At 45.8% G+C, this 24015-nt stretch overlaps 1 protein-coding gene across 1 annotated transcript; it reads right to left on the minus strand.

The window, feature by feature from the left end:
- Positions 1-362: 362 nt before the first annotated feature.
- On the minus strand, positions 363-17068 carry ZFP64 (ZFP64 zinc finger protein). Its single transcript, XM_038750412.1, has 6 exons — positions 16963-17068; positions 11843-12082; positions 8741-8902; positions 7855-7917; positions 5979-6230; positions 363-2054 (listed from the first exon to the last, which is right to left on the minus strand). Exons 1-6 carry the CDS (start codon positions 17006-17008, stop codon positions 745-747), a joined length of 2073 nt encoding a protein of 690 aa, XP_038606340.1. The 5' UTR covers positions 17009-17068; the 3' UTR covers positions 363-744.
- Between the last annotated feature and the right edge of the window lie 6947 nt (positions 17069-24015).

The raw sequence follows: 24015 nt of genomic DNA on the forward strand, positions 1-24015 counted from the left end.
AATCTGGTATGGCATCTGCAGGACACAGCAAAGCGGAATGAGCCCCGCTCTGAACGATGGAATCTGGAAACTGCAAAAATAAAAAATACACACAAATACAGCGTTTGCATTCACTATTGTTCAGTCTATTTTTAATTCATTTCCCTTCCAATAGGCAGCATTTTGGTAATGACTGTAAAATGACAATTAATTGGTATTTTCAAAGGTTATCACCATGTAAAAAAATTCTCATACTATGAAATGATCATTTATTCTGCATTCAAGGAGTCTACGCTGAACTCTTCAAAAGTTACAAAAAAGAAAATTGACAAATATTTCCACTAATTTTTAATCGTGACAGGGGTGTTATTCTGAGGGGGAAAAGCAACTTTTTTTTTTTAACAACTAATCCGGTATGGCATCTGCAGGACACAGCAAAGCAGAATGAGCCCCGCTCCGAACGATGGAATCTGGAAACTGAAAAAAATAAAAAATACACACGAATGCAGTTTTTGCATTCACTACTGTTCAGTCTATTTTTAATTCATTTCCCTTCCAATAGGCAGCATTTTGGTAATGACTGTAAAATGACAATTAATTGGTATTTTCACAGGTTATCACCATGTAAAAAAATTCTCATTCAAGGACTCTACGCTGAACTCTTCAAAAGTTACAAAACAGAAACTTGACAAATATTTCCACTTATTTTTAATCGTGACGGGGGTGCTATTCTGAGGGGGGAAAAGCAACTTTTTTTTTAGACAACTAATCCGGTATGGCATCTGCAGGACACAGCAAAGCGGAATGAGCCCCGCTCTGAACGATGGAGTAAGTTTGTTTGGGTAATTCTGGGTGGGAGGGTGAGGAAAATATAGGAGGGGGAGTTGTGGTTGACACGGTGATATTTTGGCTTCCGTCACTGACCACGGTCACTTCAGTGGTGCCTTCCTGTATTAAGGCATTGAGACCTTCTAAGTCGGAGCAGCTAATGCCCGAGCTGGTGATGAAAGTCTGGTTGGCGGGGGATTCGTGAGTCCCCCCCGGAGGGACGGAGATGAGAGTTTGGTGCAGAGCGGCGCCGTCCGCCTGGTCGTTGGTGGCCAGAAGAACCGTGGACTGGCCCATGGCGCCGGCGTCGTTCGGAGCCTGCGGCGGGGTGACCAGGCTGACCTGCCTTAATATCTGCAGCCGGCTGCTGGCGGGGAGGTCATCCGGGTTGGGGGCGGCCGGGGCGGCGGAGGCGACGTTGACCGAAGCCGCTTGGACGATGGTATCGCCCTGAGGCACCTGATGGCCGACGATGATTTTGACCCCGCCTTCACCGAACTGGGAAATCTGGCCGGGCTGAAGGGGCACCTGGACGTGACCGACGGCGAAAGGAGCGGTGGCCTGCCTGCCGGGGTCCACCTGAAGCTGCAGAACCGCCAGTTCCGCGTTTCTGGACAAGCCGTACTCACCGTGCTGCTTCCTGTGGCTGCGGAGGGAGTCTTCCCGCACAAACGAAGCCTCGCAGAAGTCGCACCGGAAAGCCTTCTTGGCGTCGAGTCTGGCCACTTGGCGGGAGCCGGCCGGCGGCGGCCTGCCTCCCCCTCCTCCTCCCGCCGCGCCTCCTTTCCTCTCCGGGGACCGCTCCTTGGGCTTGACGGGGTCGCCGTGCGCTTTCTTCACGTGGGTGGTCAGGTTGCTCCGCTGTTTGGTGGCGAAGCTGCAGAACTCGCACTTGAAAGGTCGGTCTTTGCAGTGGATGCGCTCGTGCACCTTGAGGGCCGCCTTGTTGGAGCAGGAGTAGCTGCACTGCGCGCACTTGACCGGCTGCTCGGGCTGGTGGGCGCGGGCGTGGAGCCGGAGGCTCGTCTTGTTCCCACACTGGAAGTCGCACTCCGGGCACTTGAAGCTGTTTTCCGAGCCGTGCCTGATGCGGACGTGGGACTTGAGGTTCCCTTTCATGGCACAGCGCACGTCGCAGAACTCACACTTGTACGGTTTCTCGCCCGAGTGGACACGCAGGTGCCTCTTCAAGTCCGAGTTGATTTTGAACTTGGCGCTGCACATCTGGCACTGGAAGGGGGCATCCCCTGATAAAGACAGCGGCGGGTCATTCCATCGTGTTTACTGAGCGCTTATTGTGGGCACGGCGCTGTACTGAGCGCTTGGGAGAGTAGCATATAACAACAAACAGACGCGTTCCCTGCCCACAGTGAGCTCATCATCATCATCATCATCATCATCAATCGTATTTATTGAGCGCTTACTATGTGCAGAGCACTGTACTAAGCGCTTGGGAAGTACAAATTGGCAACCTATAGAGACAGTCCCTACCCAACAGTGGGCTCACAGTCTAAAAGGGGGAAACAGAGAACAAAACCAAACATACTAACAAAATAAAATAAATAGAATAGATATGTACAAGTAAAATAGAGTAATAAATATGTACAAACACATATACAGGTGCTGCGGAGAAGGGAAGGAGGTAAGAAGGGGGGATGGAGGGGGGCGAGGGGGAGAGGAAGGAAGGGGCTCAGTCTGGGAAGGCCTCCTGGAGGAGGTGAGCTCTCAGTAGGGCCTTGAAGGGAGGAAGAGAGCTAGCTTGGCGGATGGGCTCACGGTTTAGAGGGGGAGATGGACATTAATATACATTAATATGTATTAATATACATACATATGTATGTATTAATATACATACATAAAGAAATAAATTGCAGATATACACGCATGTGCTAGGGGGATGGGAGGGAGGATGAATGACGATAACAAGTTGGGGAGATGATGATGGTGATGATGGTATTAGTTAAGCGCTTACCATGTCCCAAGCACTGTTCTACCGACTTGTACTTCCCAAGCGCTTAGTACAGTGCTCTGCGCACAGTAAGCGCTCAAGAAATACGATTGATTGAATGAATGAATGAATACAAGGTAATCAGGTTGTCCCATGTGGGGCTCACAGTCTTAATCCCCATTTGACAGACGAGGTAACTGAGGCACAGAGAAGTGAAGTAATGTTGGTATTTGTTAAGCGCTTGCTACGTGCAGAGCACAGTTCTAAGCGCTGGGGAGGTTACAAGGTGATCAGATTGTCCCACGACGGGCTCACAGTTTTAATCCCCATTTTCCAGATGAGGTAACTGAGGCACAGGGAAGCGGAGTGACTTTCCCAAGGTCACCCAGCTGATAATTGGCGGAGCCGGGATTTGAACGCATGATCTCTGACTCCAAAGCCCAGGTCCTTCCCACTGAGCCACAGCAGCTTAGTACAGTGTTCTGCCCCCAGTAAGCACTCAATAAATGCGAATGAATGAATGAGGGTGAAGGACCCGAGTTCTAATCCCTGCTCCGCCGCGGCTCAGCTGTCTCACTGCCCCGCGCTCCATCCTCTGGGCCATGTCGCTCGTCTGCCGAAGCGTGGGCTCTCGCTGGGGAGCTTGGCTAGCGCGCCGGCGGGGAATTAGAGGCGTGGGGAGGAAAGCGTCGCCGCCGGGGGAGACATGACGGACAGTGTCCCGGCTCGTGAGAAGGGCGGGGAGCCTGTCTACCCACCCTGTCGCCCTGTGTTCCTCCAGAAGGAGCAGCGAGCTATCGCTGCCTGTCTCCTTATTTTGTTGTCTGTCTCCCCGTATAGGGGTAGGGACCGTCTCTATATGTCGCCAACTTGTACTTCCCAAGCGCTTAGTCCAGTGCCCTGCACACAGTAAGCGCTCAATAAATACGATTGAATGAACGAATGAAGTGACTTTCCCAAAGTCACGCGGCTGATAAGTGGCGGAGCCGGGATTAGAACCCACGACCTCCGACTCCCAAGCCCGGGCTCTTTCCACCAAGTCACTTCCCTAAGATGCAGAAGCGGGTGGGAGAAGAGGAGGGTGCAAGCTTGTTGTGGGCAGGGAATCATCATCATCATCAATTGATGACGACTGATGATGATGATGATCAATCGTATTTATTGAGCGCTTACTATGTGCAGAGCACTGTACTAAGGGCTTGGGAAGTACAAATTGGCAACATATAGAGACAGTCCCTACCCAACAGTGGGCTCACAGTCTAAAAGGGGGAGACAGAGAACAAAACCAAACATACCAACAAAATAAACTAAATAGAATAGATATGTACAAGTAAAATAAATAAATAAATAGAGAAATATGTACAAACATATATACATATATACAGGTGCTGTGGGGAAGGGAAGGAGGTAAGATGGGGGGGGAATGTCACTGCTTATTGTCGTACTGTACTTTCCCAAGCACTGCACACAGTAAGTGCTCAATAAAAATGAACGAATGGGTGAAGGAGAGGAGGGTTTAGTCGGTGAAGGCTTCTTGGAGGATCTGGGCAATCAATTACAGCACCCTTATAAACTCGCAAGGCACTTCTCCCAGCACAAGCCGTAAAACACTTCCCGACATTCCAGGCACTCTGGTACCCAAAGAAAAGGTCATTTTTCCTTCACCCCCCCGCCCCCCACAAGTCAGAATGATCAACTGCTTTGTCATTACGCCAAGTTGGGCACCCGGATGGAAGATTAAGAAGAGTTTCTAGATACTCCAAGTTAAAATACAATTTCTGAACGTACTCAGTACATTGTTCATCTTAATAATCAACTGCAGTCTATGGATAATTTACCACTTTACTAATTAATGTTTCAAAGGGATGTATAATTTTGCATAATTTGTTGGTGGAGTTGATACTGATTTTGCGGCACACTTCTGAATCAAGTTATTTCACGCTGTGCTAATCAGATGGTGTTTTTAAAAATTATTGAAATACACAGCTTGTCTTTCATTCCGATTTCTCTGAATAAAGATGCAGTGTTTATTGCTCAATCTCAGGGGGATTCTAAAGAGTTGAAGGTAGAAACCCAGCCACTGAATTTTTAGCTGTTTTATTAAGGCTACATATGCAATTTGAGAGCTGCATATCCATGTAACGGAGAAAAACAATTCATTTGTTTCAGGTGAACTACATTCAGTCAGTCAATCATTTTTATTGAGAACTTACCGTGTGCAAAGCACAGTAATAAACGCTTGGGAAACTACAAGATAACAGACCTTTCCTGCCCACAATAAGCTTACCGTCTAGAGGGTGAGTTTACAGTTTTGAGCTTAGTCTAACTCGCTCCAGATTAATTGACTTGTTTTATTATGTGGCTAATTTTAAAACAAGGGTTTGTGAAAATGGGCAAAAAAGCTGTATATGCACAAGTCTCCTAAGTATATAAAATGAAGCAAAATCTAGGTTAATTCTTTAGATTGTAAGCACCTCGAGGCAGGGATGGTATTTCAATTTGAACATGCTGCGCACAGCAGTGTCGGTAAATATTGCTTTGGATAATAATAATGATGATAGTCATTCATCCATTCATTCAATCGTATTTATTGAGCGCTTACTGTGAGATAGTCAACCTGTTTGACATCCACTGAGTGCTTAATGATTATACATGCATGATTTAACATTTCTAACTTTTCTAGCACTAGAAAAGCAGCATTGCCCGGTGGAAAGAACATAGGCCTGGGGGGTCAGAGAACCTACGATCCGATCCCAACTCCGCTACTTGTCTGCTGTGTGACTTTGGGCAAGTCGCGTAATTCTTCTGTGCCTCGGTTTCCTTATCTGTGAAATGGGGATTCAACCGTATCCCCTCTTTCTTAGATCATGAGCCCCAAATGGGATGGGACGGTGTCCAACCTACCTCGCTTTGATGGCAGCACTTCACACAGTGCTTGGCCCACGGTAAGTGTTTAACAAATCAATAAAAAAAAATATAATTTTTCTAGTAACTCCTGTCCAGGAATTTAGGCAAAACTTACTTTGCTATTTTTTAAAAAATATTTGTGTTAATTTTAGGGTGATCCAACCTATGGGAAAAATAAAAAAAAGCGCCCTGCCGCTGTTTAGTGGGAGAAAGCGTTAGTGGGGAAGAGTGGGGAGAAAAATGCATCCGTCGTCAATCGGTGACCATTAAAAAGGAAAAGCCTGGAGATTTTGATACTTGAGGATCAAAGCCGTACCTGTGTGCGATCTGAGGTGCACGGTGAGCTGGCTGGAGTTGCGGCTGGCGTAGGGACAGATCTGGCATTTGAAAGGCCGCTCGTTGGAGTGTATTCGCTGATGTTTGTTCAGGCTGCTGCCGTCGGCGGCCGCGTAGTCACAGTGCTTACATTTATAGGGCTTCACGCCCGTGTGCGACCGCATGTGCATCTTCAGCTTGTCTTTCCGGCTGAAGCACTTGCCGCACACTTCGCATTTATGGGGCTTATCGCCTTTTCAAGTGGACAGAAAAAAATCATCGGCTTCAGGAAAAGAGGAATTTTAAAACGGAGATCGGGAGGCGGGGGGGTGATGATACCGTCACAGTCGCTTCTTGCTTCCTTTACATGTTTAATGTCTGTCTTCCCCCATCTAGACTGTAAACTCGCTGTGGGCACGGAAAGAGTCTATTGACTCTGTTGTATTAATAATAATAATAAAGATAATGATGGCATTTATTAAGCGCTTACTATGTGCAAAGCACTGTTCTAAGCGCTGGGGAGGCTACAAGGTGATCAGGTTGTACTGAACATTTCCTCAGTGCAGAGCACTGTTCTAAGTATTATGTAAAGTTGATGGATAAGATCCCTTCCCTCAAGGAGCTTATAATACAGCGGTGAAGATAGGCACTAAAATAAATTACAGGCAATAATAAGAATAGTGATGGCATTTGTTAAGCACTTACTATGTGCCGAGCACTGTTCTAAGCACTGGGGTGGATACGAGGTCATCAGGTTGTCCCACGGGGGGGCTCACAGTCTTCATCTCCATTTTACAGATGAAGTCACTGAGGCCCAGAGAAGTGAAGTGACTTGCCCAAAGTCACACAGCTGACAAGTGGCGGAGCTGGGATTTGAACCCATGACCGGGCTCTTTCCACTGAGCCACGCTGCTTCTCTCTTGTATTCTCTCCTAAGTGGTGAGTACAGTGCTCTGCACACAGTGGGCACTCAAATACCATTGATGACGATGATTTAGCACTTAGAACAGTGCTTGGCACATAGTAAGCGCTTAATAAATACCATTATTATTATGATGATGATGATGATGTTTGATTCTGAACAGCTACTAGCCTTTTTGAGTAATCTCTCATCACGTTTCCCCCCAAAATTCTGCATCACCTATGCATTTGAACTCTTACCTACTCTCTTCATTTGCTCCCTAACACTTATTCGTATCTTTATCCTCAGTTGCCTCTCCTTCCAGCGTGGCTTAGCAGCAAGAGCACAGGGAGTCAGAGGTCGTGGGTTCTAATCCCGGCTCCGCCACTGATCAGCTGTGTGACTTTGGGCAAGTCACTTGACTTCTCTAGGCCTCAGTTCCCTCATCTGTAAAATGGGGATAAAGACTGTGAGCCCCACGTGGGACAACCTGATGACCTCGTATCCACCCCAGTGCTTAGAACAGTGCTCGGCACACAGTAAGCGCTTAACAAATGCCATCACTATTCTTATTATTGCCTGTAATTTAGTTTAGTGCCTATCTTCACCGCTATATTATAAGCTCCTTGAGGGAAGGGATCTTATCCATCAACTTTATCCTAATACCCTCCCAAGCGCTTGGAACAGTGCTCTGCACTGAGGAAATGTTCAGTAAACACTATCGATTACTTGCCAACCTTTTGGAAAGCAAGTCATGCAAATTTCCCCTTCTTTCAAGAAATGTAGTTTTGAGGACACTGCACATGAAGATGTTCAACAGTTTCCTGAATCATAGCCTTTGATTTTATCTATTAAAAGAAGGATTCTATCAACTTTGGAGCTGGGATCGCTACATAACTGCACAGAGAATCAAATGCTGTTATACAACACACCAATACTGGAAATAATAAAAATAACGAGGAATTCAGATATTTACCTGTGTGAGTTCTCAGGTGACGTTCCATATCTTTCATGCCATAGGCTGTTTTGAATTGGCAACCTAAAAACGGACCAAAATTTTTTTAAAAAATTTCAGTTCTAAAAATACTCACTTCAGCCAAAATGGGTATTTTCACTAGGAGTTTTGTCTAGAAGACTCTCAGGGGATTAGGGAACATTTCTCAGGTGATGTGGGCCTGTCTGAAAAAACACCCCAGCTGAGACGTCGGAAGAAGCAATTTTTGCATGGCATGGACATTGGGCATAAGCAGTCACTATGTATGCATGTATTCACCCAATTTATTTATTTTGACCACTCTAGTTGCAAAAATGTTTATGTTGATCTGTCCCCTTAGAAGATAAACTCCCTGTGGGCAGGTAGAAGTGTTTTCCTGTGTTTCCTGAGCACTACACCAGACCAAGTGAGTGCTCAATAAATTCATTCAATCGTATTTATCGAGCACTTACTGTGTGCAGAGCACCGTTGCTACGGCTACTACAACAACAATGTGCATTTTCCTTAATTTTTTCTGGGCCTCAATTTTCTCATCTGTAGAATGGGGCTTCAATACCTGTTTTCTTCTTCCTACTTCAACTGTGAGGCCCATGGGGGACGGGGACTGTCTGACCTGATTATCTTGTATCTACCCCGGTGCTTAATACAGTGCTTGGTACATAGTAAGTACTTAACGAATGCTACAGTTACTTTCGTTATGAGCTAAGGAAGATAGCGTCGGATCCAGCGAGGTTAGGAAGTGGTGATTATTTGGTAGGTCCTGCCGGCTGGCTGTGGAGAACATTTCAAGAGGAAAACATATGCTCTACTGTTTGTGAATACTTATTTTCACTATTCTCATGCAATAGAGACACAACGTTTTACCCACCTGGGTAGCAGCAGCTCAGTTTCTTCTGGGCAAGCGAGGCCGCGGCCTTCCGAGAGCGACATTTGGGAGGGACAGAGACAACTGTGGCAGTCTGGGTATCGCTGCTTTCCGTGGGCAGGTAGGTCTGGTAACCGTGTTCAAAAACAAATTCTGGGGCAGAAACTAACAAGATGAGGAAATGACTGGCTTTCGCTGGCCAAATATATTGGAACGTCTAATACAGCATCATTACCCTCACAGGACTGAGTCTATTCCCCCGAAAGCATAACTCCAGTCCATAAAATACGACAAACACTTCCCCAGTGCTTCAAAAACAAAAACTCCCTAAGCTTGCCCGCCCCCCACAACCTCCCAAATAAATATATCCTTAACACATAAGATTCCTGTGGACCAGGGAATCCAGGGCTTCATTCATTCATTCAATCAATCATATTTATTGAGTGCTTACTGTGTGCAGAGCACTGTACTAAGCGCTTGGGAAGTACAAATTGGCAACATATAGAGACGGTCCCTACCCAACAACGGGCTCACAGTCTAGAAGTTTAAGCACAGTGCTTGGCACATAGTAAATGTTTAACCAATACCCCAGTTATCACTGTTATTCTTGGGAGACTACAGTGCTAGGACACTGAGATCACAATTCAGACACACATTATTTACATATTATTTACATTTAAATTATTTACATTATTTACATTTACAAACATGCTAATCTTTGATGAACAGTCAGCAGAGGTTCTTGACTCCCGACATGCAGTCAAACCCTTTCATATCTTTGCAATCACATAGTTTTTACTAGACGCTCAGCTGAGGGTTTTGTTTTTCTTTCATGGTATTTGTCAAGCGTTTAGTATGTGCCAGGCACTGTACTGAGCGCTGGGGTAGATACAAGCTAATCAGGTTGAACACAGCTTTTGTCTCAGCTAGGGCTCACAGTCTTAATCCCCATTTTACAGTTGAGGTAACGGAGGCACAGAGAAGTTAGGCGACTTGTCTCACACAGCAGCCTTTCATCTCTTCACCATCACCTAGTTTTTACTACACGCTCAGCTGAGGGTTTTGTTTTTCTTTCATGGCATTTGCCAAGCGTTTAGTACGTGCCAGGCACTGTACTGAGCGCTGAGGTAGATACAAGCTAATCAGGTCAGCCTTTGTCCCACCTAGGGTTCACCGTCCCCATTTTACAGTTGAGGTAACGAAGGCACCGAGAAGTTAAGTGACTTGTCTCACACAGCAGCCTTTCATCTCTTCACCATCACGTAGTTTTTACTACGTGCTCAGCTAAGGGTTTTGTTCTTCTTTCATGGTATTTGTCAAGCGTTTAGTACGTGCCAGGCACTGTCAAACTAATCAGGTCAGCCTTTATCCCAGCTAGGGTTCACAGTCCCCATTTTACAGTTGAGGTAACGGAGGCACAGAGAAGTCAGGCAACTTGTCTCACACAGCAGCCTTTCATCTCTTCGCCATCACTTAGTTTTTACTACACGCTCAGCTGAGGGTTTTGTTCTTCTTTCACGGTATTTGCCAAGCGTTTAGTACGTGCCAGGCACTGTCAAGCTAATCAGGGCAGCCTTTGTCCCAGCTAGGGTTCACAGTCCCCATTTTACAGTTGAGGTAATGGAGGCACAGAGAAGCCAGGCGACTTGTCTCACACAGCAGCCTTTCATCTCTTCACCATCACCTAGTTTTTACTACACGCTCAGCTGAGGGTTTTGTACTTCTTTCATGGCATTTGTCAAGCGTTTAGTACGTGCCAGGCACTGTCAAGCTAATCAGGTCAGCCTTTGTTCCAGCTAGGGTTCACAATCCCCATTTTACAATTGAGGTAACGGAGGCACAGAGAAGTCAGGCGACTTGTCTCACACAGCAGCCTTTCATCTCTTCACCATCACCTAGTTTTTACTACACGCTCAGCTGAGGGTTTTGTACTTCTTTCACGGTATTTGCCAAGCGTTTAGTACGGCCAGGCACTGTCAAGCTAATCAGGTCAGCCTTTGTCCCAGCTAGGGTTCACAGTCCCCATTTTACAGTTGAGGTAACGGAGGCACAGAGAAGTCAGGCGACTTGTCTCACACAGCAGCCTTTCATCTCTTCACCATCACCTAGTTTTTACTACACGCTCAGCTGAGGGTTTTGTTTTTCTTTCACGGTATTTGCCAAGCGTTTAGTAGGTGCCAGGCACTGTACTGAGCGCTGGAGTAGATACAGGCTAATCAGGTCAGCCTTTGTCCCACCTAGGGTTCACAGTCCCCATTTTACAGTTGAGGTAACGGAGGCACAGAGAAGCCAGGCGACTTGTTTCACACAGCAGCCTTTCATCTCTTCACCATCGTGTAGTTTTTACTACACGTTCAGCTGAGGGTTTTGTTTTTCTTTCATGGTATTTGCTAAGCATTTAGTATGTGCCAGGCACTGTACTGAGCGCTGGGGTAGATACAAGCTAATCAGGTCAGCCTTTGTCCCACCTAGGGTTCACCGTCCCCATTTTACATTTGAGGTAACGGAGGCACCGAGAAGTTAAGCGACTTGTCTCACACAGCAGCCTTTCATCTCTTCGCCATCATGTAGTTTTTACTACACGCTCAGCTGAGGGGTTTGTTTTTCTTTCATGGTATTTGCCAAGCGTTTAGTACGTGCCAGGCACTGTACTGAGCGCTGGGGTAGATACAAGCTAATCAGGTCAGCCTTTGTCCCAGCTAGGGTTCACAGTCCCCATTTTACAGTTGAGAAACGGAGGCACCGAGAAGCCAGGCGACTTGTCTCACACAGCAGCCTTTCATCTCTTCACCATCGCGTAGTTTTTACTACACGCTCAGCTGAGGGTTTTGTTTTTCTTTCACGGTATTTGCCAAGCGTTTAGTACGTGCCAGGCACTGTCAAGCTAATCAGGTCAGCCTTTGTCCCAGCTAGGGATCACAGTCCCCATTTTACAGTTGAGGTAACGGAGGCACCGAGAAGTTAGGCGACTTGTCCCGCACAGCAGCAAGGAGCGGAGCAGGGATTCGAACCCAGATCTCGCGATTCCCAGGACCTTGCTCCTTCCCGTAGGCCACGCTGCTCGCCTCCTGCTTCCCCCTCCAACTCTGACCCGCTCGGCAATACCTGTGATAGTCTGCGTCTCCGAGGTGATGGTCCTCGTGGTGGTGTGGGACGGGGGCGCGGGTACCGTTTCCTCGGCTACGAACTGGACCGGACCGGGGCCGCCTGCGGTAGCGCTGCTCAGTTGACAGCCACTTTGCTTATGGGCAACAAAGCCGTCCAAGTTATTGAACTGCTGTTTGCAAAGCCCACAGATGTGTATATCGGGAGTCAGCTCCACCAGGACGGTGGTTCCTCCTGGAACTGGGCAGGATGACAGGGAAATTCAATCAATCATATTTATCGCGCATAGTAAGAGCTTAAAAACAGTAATCATCATCATCATAATAATAATGATGGCATTTAAGTGCTTACTATATGCCAAGCACTGCTCTTTTAGACTGTGAGCCCACTGGTGGGTAGGGACCGTCTCTATATGTTGCCAACTTGTACTTCCCAAGCGCTTAGTACAGTGCTCTGCACACCGTAAGCGCTCAATCAATACGATTGATTGATTGATTGTTCGAAGCGCCGGGGGGGGATACAAGTTGATCAGGTTGTCCCACATGGGGCTCGCAGTCTTAATCCCCTATTTTACAGACGAGGTGACTGAGGCTCAGAGAAGTCAAGTGACTTGCCCAAGGTCACACAGCAGATAAATGCCATTATTAGTGTTATTGAGACTGTGAGCCCCTCGTGGGACAACCTGCTCACCTTGTGACCTCCCCAGCGCTTAGAACAGTGCTTTGCACATAGTAAGCGCTTAATAAATGCCATTATTATTAAGACTGAACCTCCTGTGGGACAACCTGATCACCTTGTGACCTCCCCAGTGCTTAGAACAGCGCTTTGCACATAGTAAGTGCTTAATAAATGCCATTATTATTATTAAGACTGTGAGCCCCCTGTGGGACAACCTGATCACCTTGTGACCTCCCCAGTGCTTAAAACAGCTCTTTGCACATAGCAAGCGCTTAATATATGCCATCATCATTATTATTCTTATTAAGACTGTGAGCCCCCTGTGGGACCACCTGATCACCTTGTGACCTCCCCAGCGCTTAGAACAGCAGTTTGCACATAGTAAACACTTAATAAATGCCATTATTATTATAAGACTGTGAGCCTCCTGTGGGACCACCTGATCACTCTGTGACCTCCCCAGCGCTTAGAACAGTGCTTTGCACATAGTAAGCACTTAATAATAATAATAATAATGATGGCATTTGTTAAGCACCATATGGGACTCAGTCTTAATCCCCATTTTACAGATCAGGTAACTGAGGCTCAGAGAAGTGACTAGCCCAAGGTCACACAGCAGATAAATGCCATTATTATTATTATTAAGACTGTGAGCCCTCTGTGGGACAATCTGATCACCATGTGACCTCCCCAGCGCTTAGAACAGTGGCTTTGCACGTAGTAAGCGCTTAATAATAATGATGGCATTTGTGGGACGCAGTCTTAATCCCCATTTTACAGATGAGGTAACAGGCTCAGAGAAGTTAAATGACTTGCCTAAGGTCACACAGCAGATAAATGCCATTATTATTATTAAGACTGTAAGCCCCCCGTGGGACAACCTGATCACCCTGGGACCTCCCCAGCGCTTAAAACAGTGCTTTACACATAGTAAGGTAATAAATGCCATCATTATGATGATTATTAAGACTGTGAGCCCCCTGTGGGACCACCTGATCACCTTGTGACCTCACCAGCGCTAAGAACAGCAGTTTGCACATAGTAAGCGCTTAATAAATGCCATCATTATTATTAGGACTGTGAGCCCCCTGTGGGACAACCTGATCACCTTGTGACCTCCCCAGCGCTTAGAACAGTGCTTTGCACATAGTAAGCGCTTAATAAATGCCATCATTATTATTATTAGGACTGTGAGCCTCCTGTGGGACGTGATCACTGTGTGACCTCCCCAGCGCTTAAAACAGTGTTTTGCACATAGTAAGTGCTTAATAAATGCCATTATTATTATTATTATTATTAGGACTGTGAGCCTCCTGTGGGACCACCAGAGCTTAGAACAGCGCTTTGCACATAGTAAGTGCTTAATAAATGCCATCATTATGATTATTATTAAGACTGTGAGCCTCCTGTGGGACCACCTGGTCACCTTGTGACCTCTCCAGCGCTTAAAACAGCACTTTGCACATAGTAAGCGCTTAATAAATGGCATCATTATTATTATTAAGACTGTGAGCCCCCTGTGGGACCACCTGGTCACCTTGTGACCTCCCCAGCGCTTAGCACATAGTAAGCGCTTAATAAATGGCATCATTATTATTATTATTATTAAGACTGAGAGCCCCCTGTGGGACCACCTGGTCACCTTGTGACCTCCCCAGTGCTTAAAACAGCAGTTTCCACATCGTAAGCACTTAATAAATGACATCATGATTATTAAGACTGTGAGCCCCCTGTGAGACCACCTGGTCACCTTGCGACCTCCCCAGCGCTTAAAATAGCACTTTGCACATAGTAAGTACTTAATAAATGCCATCATTATGATTATTATTAAGACTGTGAGTCCCCTGTGGGACCACTTGGTCACCTTGTGACCTGCCCAGCGCTTAAAACAGTGCTTTGCACATAGTAAGCACTTAATAAATGCCATTATTAAGACTGAGCCTCCTGTGGGACAACCTGATCACCTTGTGACCTTCCCAGTGCTTAAAACAGTGCTTTGCACATAGTAAGCACTTAATAAATGCCATCATTATTATTATTAAGACTGTGAGCCTCCTGTGGGACCACCAGAGCTTAGAACAGCGCTTTGCACATAGTAAGCACTTAATAAATGCCATCATTATGATTATTATTAAGACTGTGAGCCTCCTGTGGGACCACCTGGTCACCTTGTGACCTCTCCAGAGCTTAAAACAGCGCTTTGCACATAGTAAGCGCTTAATAAATGGCATCTTATTATTATTATTAAGACTGTGAGCCCCCTGTGGGACCACCTGGGCACATAGTAAGCACTTAATAAATGCCATCATTATGATGATTATTAAGACTGTGAGCCTCCTGTGGGACCACCTGGTCACCTTGTGACCTCCCCAGCGCTTAGAACAGCGCTTTGCACATTGTAAGCGCTTATTAAGTGCCATCATTATAATGATTATTAAGACTGTGAGCCTCCTGTGGGCCCACCTGGTCACCCTGTGACCTCCCCAGTGCTTAGAACAGTGCTTTGCACATAGTAAGTGCTTAATAAATGCCATCATTATGATTATTATTAAGACTGTGAGCCCCCTGTGGGACCACCTGGTCACCTTGTGACCTCCCCAGCGCTTAAAACAGTGCTTTGCACATAGGAAGGGCTTAATAAATGCCATCATTATGATTATTATTAAGACTGTGAGCCTCCTGTGGGACCAGCTGATCACCTTGTGACCTCCCCAGCAATTAGAACAGTGCTTTCCACAAAGTAAGCGCTTAATAAATGCTATTATTATTAAGACTGAGCGTCCTGTGGGACCACCTGGTCACCCTGTGACCTCCCCAGCAATTAGAACAGCGCTTTGCACATAGTAAGCGCTTAATAAATGCCATCATTATAAGATTTTAAGCCCCCTGTGGGACCACCTGATCACCTTGTGACCTCCCCAGCAATTAGAACAGCAGTTTGCACATAGTGAGCGCTTAATAAATGCCATCATTATGATGATTATTAAGACAGTCAGCCTCCTGTGGGACCACCTGGTCACCTTGGGACCCCAGAGCTTAAAACAGTGCTTTGCACATAGTGAGCACTTAATAAATGCCATCATTATGACGATTATTAAGACTGTGAGCCTCCTGTGGGCCCACCTGGTCACCTTGTGACCTCCCCAGCAGTTAAAACAGCACTTTGCACAAAGTAAGTGCATAATAAATGCCATCATGATTAAGACTGTGAGCCTCCTGTGGGACCACCTGGTCACCTTGTGACCTCCCCTGCGCTTAGCACATAGTAAGCACTTAATAAATGCCATCATTATGATGATTATTAAGACTGTGAGCCCCCTGTGGGACCACCTGGTCACCTTGTGACCTCCCCAGTGCTTCGCACATAGTAAGCGCTTAATAAATGCCATCATTATTATTATTATTATTAAGACTGTGAGCCTCCTGTGGGACCACCTGGTCACCTTGCGACCTCCCTAGCACTTAAAACAGCGCTTTGCACATAGTAAGTGCTTAATAAATGCGATCATTATGATTATTATTGACTGTGAGCCTCCTGTGGGACCACCAGAGCTTAAAACAGCGCTTCGCACATAGTAAGCGCTTAATAAATGCCATCATTATTATTATTATTATTAAGACTGTGAGCCTCCTGTGGGACCACCTGGTCACCTTGCGACCTCCCTAGCACTTAAAACAACGCTTTGCACATAGTAAGTGCTTAATAAATGCCATCATTATGATTATTATTGACTGTGAGCCTCCTGTGGGACCACCAGAGCTTAAAACAGCGCTTCGCACATAGTAAGCGCTTAATAAATGGCATCATTATGATGATTATTAAGACTGTGAGCCTCCTGTGGGACCACCTGGTCACCTTGCGACCTCCCTAGCACTTAAAACAACGCTTTGCACATAGTAAGTGCTTAATAAATGCCATCATTATGATTATTATTGACTGTGAGCCTCCTGTGGGACCACCAGAGCTTAAAGCAGCGCTTTGCACATAGTAAGCGCTTAATAAATGGCATCATTATGATGATTATTAAGACTGTGAGCCTCCTGTGGGACCACCCGGTCACCCTGTGACCTCCCCAGCGCTTAGGACAGCGCTTTGCACAACGTAAGCGCTTAATAAACGGCATCACTATGATTCTTAATAGAATGTTTATTATTCTTCTGATAGTTTTTTTCCGTCGGGGAGGCCCGCTGAGGTGAGGGTGAGGGTGAGGTGATGTCGGGCCGTGGGCCCCGTGGCGCGCGCAGGCCGGCAGGCCGGCAGGCGGGCCTCGTCCGCCCAGCCAGGTTCCCGGGTTCCCGCGCGCCGGGCCCCCAGCCAGGTTCCCGGGCTCGGCGGCTCGTTACCGCTACCCAGGTTGCGGGGCCCCCGGCCCGGCCCGCTTCCCCCGGCCGAGCCGGCCGGCCGGGCCCCGGAGCGCGCAGAACGGCATAACGGCACTTACACTGGACGGAGCCCGGGAAGCCCTCGCCCGCGCCGTTGGCGTTCATGGCGCGGCGGCAGTCGGCCAGGGCAGGGAGGGGACACGCACGGGGCGCCCGGACGGACCCGGACGCCAACGGGTTAATCGATATTAGGCCCTGACTTCTTCCCCTCCCCCCACTCCTCCGGCCGACGGATGTCGTGGAGTCGCTACTTCCGCCGGCTAGAGGGCGCTCGAGGGACGCAGCCCTCGTCATTCATTCATTCATTCATTCATTCATTCATTCATCCATTCATCCATTCATCCATTCATTCATTCATTCATCCATTCATCCATCCATCCATTCATTCATTCCTTCATTCATTCCTTCATTCCTTCATTCATTCCTTCATTCCTTCATTGCTTCATTGCTTCATTCATTCATTCCTTCATTGCTTCATTCCTTCCTTTATTCATTCCTTCATTCCTTCATAATAATGATGGCATTTATGAAGCGCTTACAATGTGCCAAGCGCTGTTCTAAGCACTGGGGAGGTTACAAGGTGATCAAGGTGAATTCATTCATTCATTCATAATAATGATGGCATTTATGAAGCGCTTACTATGTGCAAAGCGCTGTTCTAAGCGCTGGGGAGGTTACAAGGTGATCAAGGTGAATTCATTCATTCATTTATTCATTCATTCATAATAATGATGGCATTTATGAAGCACTTACTATGTGCCAAGCACTGTTCTAAGCACTAGGGAGGGTACAAGGTGATCAAGGTGAATCCATTCATTCATTCATTCATTCATTCATTCCTTCATAATAATGATGGCATTTATGAAGCGCTTACTATGTGCAAAGCGCTGTTCCAAGCGCTGGGGAGGTGACAAGGTGATCAAGGTGAATTCATTCACTCATTTATTCATTCATTCAGTCCTTCATAATAATGATGGCATTTATGAAGCGCTTACTATGTGCAAAGCGCTGTTCTAAGCGCTGGGGAGGTTACAAGGTGATCAAGGTGAATTCATTCACTCATGCATTCATTCATTCATTCATTCATTCTTAATAATGATGGCATTTATGAAGCTTTTACTATGTGCCAAGCGCTGTTCTAAGCGCTGGGGAGGTTACAAGGTGATCAAGGTGAATTCATTCATTCATTCATAATAATGATGGCATTTATGAAGTGCTTACTATGTGCAAAGCACTGTTCTAAACGCTGGGGAGGTTACAAGGTGATAAAGGTGAATTCATTCCTTCATTCCTTCATTCCTTCATAATAATGATGGCATTTATGAAGCACTTACTATGTGCAAAACGCTGTTCTAAGCGCTGGGGAGGTTACAAGGTGATCAAGGTGAATTCATTCATTCATTCATTCATACCTTCATAATAATGATGGCATTTATGAAGCGCTTACTATGTGCAAAGCGCTCTTCTGAGCACTGGGGAGGTTACAAGGTGATCAAGGTGAATTCATTCATTCATTCATTCATAATAATGATGGCATTTATGAAGCGCTTACTATGTGCAAAGTGCTGTTCTAAGCGCTGGGGAGGTTACAAGGTGATCAAGGTGAATTCATTCATTCATTCATTCCTTCATAATAATGACGGCATTTATGAAGTGCTTACTATGTGCCAAGCGCTGTTCTAAACGCTGCGGAGGTTACAAGGTGATCGAGGTGAATTCACTCATTCATTCATTCCTTCATAATAATGATGGCATTTATGAAGCACTTACTATATGCAAAGCGCTGTTCTAAGCGCTGGGGAGGTTACAAGGTGATCAAGGTGAATTCACTCATTCATTCATTCATAATAATGATGGCATTTATGAAGCGCTTACTATGTGCAAAGTGCTGTTCTAAGCGCTGGGGAGGTTACAAGGTGATCAAGGTGAATTCATTCATTCCTTCATTCCTTCATAATAATGATGGCATTTGTGAAGCACTTACTATGTGCAAAGTGCTGTTCTAAGTGCTGGGGAAGTTACAAGGTGATCTAGGTGACTAGAGAAGCAGCGTGGCTCAGTGGAAAGAGCCCGGGCTTTGGAGTCAGAGGTCAGGGGTTCGAATCCCAACTCCTCCAATTGTCAGCTGGGTGACTTTGGGCAAGTCACTTCACTTCTCTGGGCCTCAGTGACCTCATCTGGAAAATGGGGATTAAGACTGTGAGCCCCCTGTGGGACAGCCTGATCACCTTGTAACCTCCCCAGCGCTTAGAACAGTGCTTTGCACATAGTAAGCGCTTAATAAATGCCATTATTATTATTATTATTATTATTATTATTATTATTATTATCAGGTTGTTCCACGGGGGGGGGGGGGGGGGCTCACAGTCTTAGTCCCCATTTTACAGGTGGGGGAACTGAGGCTCAGAGAAGTGAAGTAGCTTGCCCAAGGTCACACAGCAGACATGTGGCGTAGTCGGGATTTGAACCCATGGCCTCTGACTCCAAAGTCCGTGCTCTTTCCACTGTGCCATGCTGCTTCTCCATCATTCATTCATTCATTCTTCATTCATTCATCCATCCATTCATCCATCCATTCATCCATTCATTCTTCATTCATTCATCCATCCATCCATCCACCCATCCATCCATCCATTCATCCATCCATCCATTCATCCATCCATCCATCCATCCATCCATCCATCCATCCATCCATCCATCCATCCATTCATTCATCCATTCAGTCGTATTTATTGAGTGCTTACGGCATGGAGAGCACTGGACTAAGCACTTGGGATGTACAAGTTGCCGACATTAGAGACCCAACCTTGGGCTCACAGTCTAGAAGGGGGAGACAGACAACAAAACAAAACGTATGAACAAAGTAAAATAAATATGTACAAGTAAAATGAATAGAGTTAGAAATATGTACAAACATATTCATTCAATCGTATTTATTGAGCACTTACGGCGTGCAGAGCACTGTACTAAGCGCTTGGGATGTACAGGTTGCCAACATATAAAGATGGTCCCTACCGAACAGTGGGCTCACAGTCTAGAAGGGGGAGACAGACAACAGAACAAAATGTATGAACAAAGTAAAATAAATATGTACAAGTAAAATGAATAGAGTAATAAACATGTACAAACATATTCATTCATTCAATCGTATTTATTGAGCACTTACTGTGTGCAGAGCACTGTACTAAGCGCTTGGGAAGTCCAAGTTGGCAACATATAGAGATGGTCCCTACCCAACATTGGGCTCACAGTCTAGAAGGGGGAGACAGACAACAAAACAAAACATATGAACAAAGTAAAATAAATATGTACAAGTAAAATAAATACGGTAATAAATATGTACAAACATATTCATTCATTCAATCATACTTATTGAGCGCTTACGGCGTGCAGAGCACTGGACTAAGCGCTTGGGATGTACAAGTTGGCAACATAGACGGTCCCTACCCAACATTGGGCTCACAGTCTAGAAGGGGGAGACAGACAACAAAACAAAACATATGAACAAAGTAAAATAAATATGTACAAGTAAAATGAATAGAGTAATAAACATGTACAAACATATTCATTCAATCGTATTTATTGAGCGCTCACTGTGTGCAGAGCACTGTACTAAGTGCTTGGGAAGTCCAAGTTGGCGACATATAGACACGGTCCCTACCCAACAGCGGGCTCACAGTCTAGAAGGGGGAGACAGAGAACAAAATAAAACATATGAACAAAATAAAATAGAGTAAATATGTACAAGTAAAATAAATAGAGTAATAAATATGTACAAACATCTATTCATTCATTTATTCAATCGTATTTATTGAGCGCTTACTGCCTGCAGAGCACTGGACTAAGGGCTTGGGTTGTACAGGTTGGCGAAATATAGAGACGGTCCCTACCCAACAGCGGGCTCACAGTCTAGAAGGGGGAGACAGACAACAAAACAAAACATATGAACAAAATAAAATAGAATAAATATGTACAAGTAAAATAGAGTAATAAATATGTACAAACATATTCATTCAATCGTATTTATTGAGCGCTAACTGCGTGCAGAGCACTGTTCTAAGCGCTTGGGAAGGACAAGTTGGCAACATCTAGAGACGGTCCCTACCCAACAGTGGGCTCACAGTCTAGAAGGGGGAGACAGACAACAAAACGAAACATAGTAACAAAATAAAATAAATAGAATAAATATATACAAGTAAAATAAATAAATAAATAGAGTAATAAATCTGTACAAACATATATCCAGGTGCTGTGGGGAGGGGAAGGAGGTAAGGTGGGGGGAATGGGGGGGGGAGAGGAAGGAGGGGGCTCCGTCTGGGAAGGCCTCCTGGAGGAGGTGAGCTCTCAGTAGGGATTTGAAGGGAGGGAGAGAGCTAATGTCCCGCTCGCCCAAAGAACATGGGCTTTGGAGTCAGAAGTCATGGGTTCAAATCCCAGCTCTGCCACTTGTCAGCTGTGTGACTTTGGGCAAGTCACTTCACTTCTCTTGGCCTCAGTTCCCTCATCTGTAAAATGGGGATGAAGACTGGGAGCCCCCTGTGGGACAACCTGATCACCTTGTAACCTCCCCAGCGCTTAGAACAGTGCTTTGCACATAGTAAGCGCTTAATAAATGCCATTATTATTATTATTATTAAGTGGTGGTGCTTTGCACATAGTAAGTGCTTAATAAATGCCATTATTATTATTGTTATTAAGCGGTGGGCATGTTGCTGTGCTTGCTCTGCAGTCCCCCCTGCCCTACCTCCTTCCCCTCCCCACAGCACCTGTACATATGTTTGTACAGATTTATTACTCTATTTATTCTACTTGTACATATTTACTATTCTATTTATTTTATTTTGTTAATATGTTTTGTTTGTTGTCTGTCTCCCCCTTCTAGACTGTGAGCTCGTTGTTGGGTAGGGACCGTCTCTATATGTTGCCAACTTGTACTTCCCAAGCGCTTAGTACAGTGCTGTGCACACAGTAAGTGCTCAATAAATACGATTGAATGAATGAATGAATGAGACAGCACTAATTAATTAATAATGATATTTGTTAAGCGCTTATGAATGAATGACAGACAGCACTAATTAATTAATAATGGTATTTGTTAAGCGCTTACTATGTGCAAAGCACTGTTCTAAGCGCTGAGGGGGATACAAGGTGATCAGGTTGTCCCACTGGGGGCTCACAGTCTTCATCCCCATTTTACAGATGAGGGAACTGAGACTCAGAGAAGTTAAGTGACTTGCCCAGCTAGGCCTCCCCGCAGGGCGCTCAGAAAAGCACAGTAGCAAAGTCTGGCCCCTCTTCCCATCTTCCTTTAGAAGGGAAAGGTCTAGCCCCTATTTGGAGAATGGGAAATAATCATGATGGCATTTATTAAACACTTATGTGCCAAGCACTGTTCTAAGCGCTGGAGAGTTTACAAGGTGATCAGGTTGTCCCACGGGGGGCTCACAGCCTTAATCCCCATTTTACAGATGAGGTAACCGAGGCCCAGCGAATATATAATATTGCCGGCGTTAGCAGCGTGGCTCAGTGGAAAGAGCCCGGGCTTTGGAGTCAGAGGTCATGGGTTCAAATGCCGACTCTGCCAATTGTAAGGTGTGTGACTTTGGGCAAGTCACTTCACTTCGCTGGGCCTCAGTTCCCTCATCTGTAAAATGGGGATGAAGACTGTAAGCCCCCCGTGGGACAACCTGATCACCTTGTAGCCTCCCCAGCGCTTAGAACAGTGCTTTGCACATAGTAAGCGCTTAATAAATGCTATCATTATGAGAAGCAGCGTGGCTCAGTGGAAAGAGCCCGGGCTTTGGAGTCAGACATCATGGGTTCGAATCCCGGCTCCACCACAAGTCTGCTGTGTGACCTTGGGCAAGTCACTTAACTTCTCTGAGCCTCAGTTCCCTCATCTGTAAAAATGGGAATTAAGACTGTGAGCCCCACGTGGGACAACTTGATCACACTGTATTCCCCCCAGCGCTTAGAAAAGTGCTTTGCACATAGTAAGTGCTTAACAAATGCCATCATTATTATTATTGTTATGGCACTTGTTAAGCACTTACTATGTGTGAAGCACTGTTCTAAAGCGCTGGGAGGGACACAAGGTGATCAGATTGTCCCACGGGGGGCTCACAGCCTTAATCCCCATTTTACAGATGAGGTAACTGAGGCCAAGCGAATATATAATATTGATGGCGCTTGTTAAGCACTTACTATGTGTGAAGCACTGTTCTAAAGCGCTGGGGGGGACACAAGGTGATCAGATTGTCCCACGTGGGGCTCACAGTCTTAATCCCCATTTTGCAGGTGAGGTAACTGAGGCCCAGAGAAGTGAAGTGGCTTGCCCAAAGTCACACAGCTGACAATTGGCAGAGTCGGGATTTGAACCCATGACCTCTGACTCCAAAGCCCGTGCTCTTTCCATGCTGCTTCTCTAATGAAATGGAAATGGAACATCGTAGGCCGCACAGAATTATCAATCAATCCTATTTATTGAGCACTTACTGTGTGCAGAGCACTGTACTGAGCGCTTGCGAGAGTCCGATGCAACTGTATAACAGAGTTGGTAGATATGAGCACGGATCTGGGAATCGGACGGTCATGGGTTCTAATCCCAGCTCTGCCACCTGACTACTGTGTGGCTTTGGGCAAGTGACTTCACTTCTCTGGACCTCAGTTCCTTCATCGGTAAAATGGGGATTAAGACTGTGAGCCCCATGCGGGACAGGGACTGTGTTCAACTGGGCTTGTATTCACCCCAACTCTTAGTATAGTGCCTGGCACATAGTAAATGCTTAACAAATGGCACAGTTACTATTACTATTTATTTGACAGAGGGCTTAGCAGCTGGGGAAAACTACAAACTGCAGCATATCTGTCATTCATTTTAGTTTGCAACTTTTTGGATCCTCTAAAAGAGTCCAGTACTGGGAGACCAGGCTTCTAATTCCCGTTCTGTCACTCACCTGCTGTGAGACCCCTTCCTCCCTCCCTCTTTTCTTTTCTTTTTTCTTTTCTTTTCTTTTCTTTTCTTTTCTTTTCTTTTCTTTTCTTTTCTTTTCTTTCCTTTCCTTCCTTTCCTTTCCTTTCCTTTCCTTTCCTTTCCTTTCCTTTCCTTTCCT

This window comes from Tachyglossus aculeatus, chromosome 8, assembly GCF_015852505.1.
Source record: "Tachyglossus aculeatus isolate mTacAcu1 chromosome 8, mTacAcu1.pri, whole genome shotgun sequence".
Lineage (NCBI taxonomy): Eukaryota > Metazoa > Chordata > Mammalia > Monotremata > Tachyglossidae > Tachyglossus > Tachyglossus aculeatus.

What these genes read in the sequence shown, in the direction of transcription:
- ZFP64 (XM_038750412.1), bottom strand. Translation starts at nt 17,008, where the DNA reads ATGAACGCCAACGGCGCGGGCGAGGGCTTCCCGGGCTCCGTCCAGT. An exon ending in CTTCCCGGGCTCCGTCCAGT is followed by an intron (nt 12,083 to 16,962) that starts GTAAGTGCCGTT and finishes CATCCTGCCCAG; the next exon opens with TTCCAGGAGGAACCACCGTC. An exon ending in TCACCTGAGAACTCACACAG is followed by an intron (nt 6,231 to 7,854) that starts GTAAATATCTGA and finishes CCACTTGAAAAG; the next exon opens with GCGATAAGCCCCATAAATGC.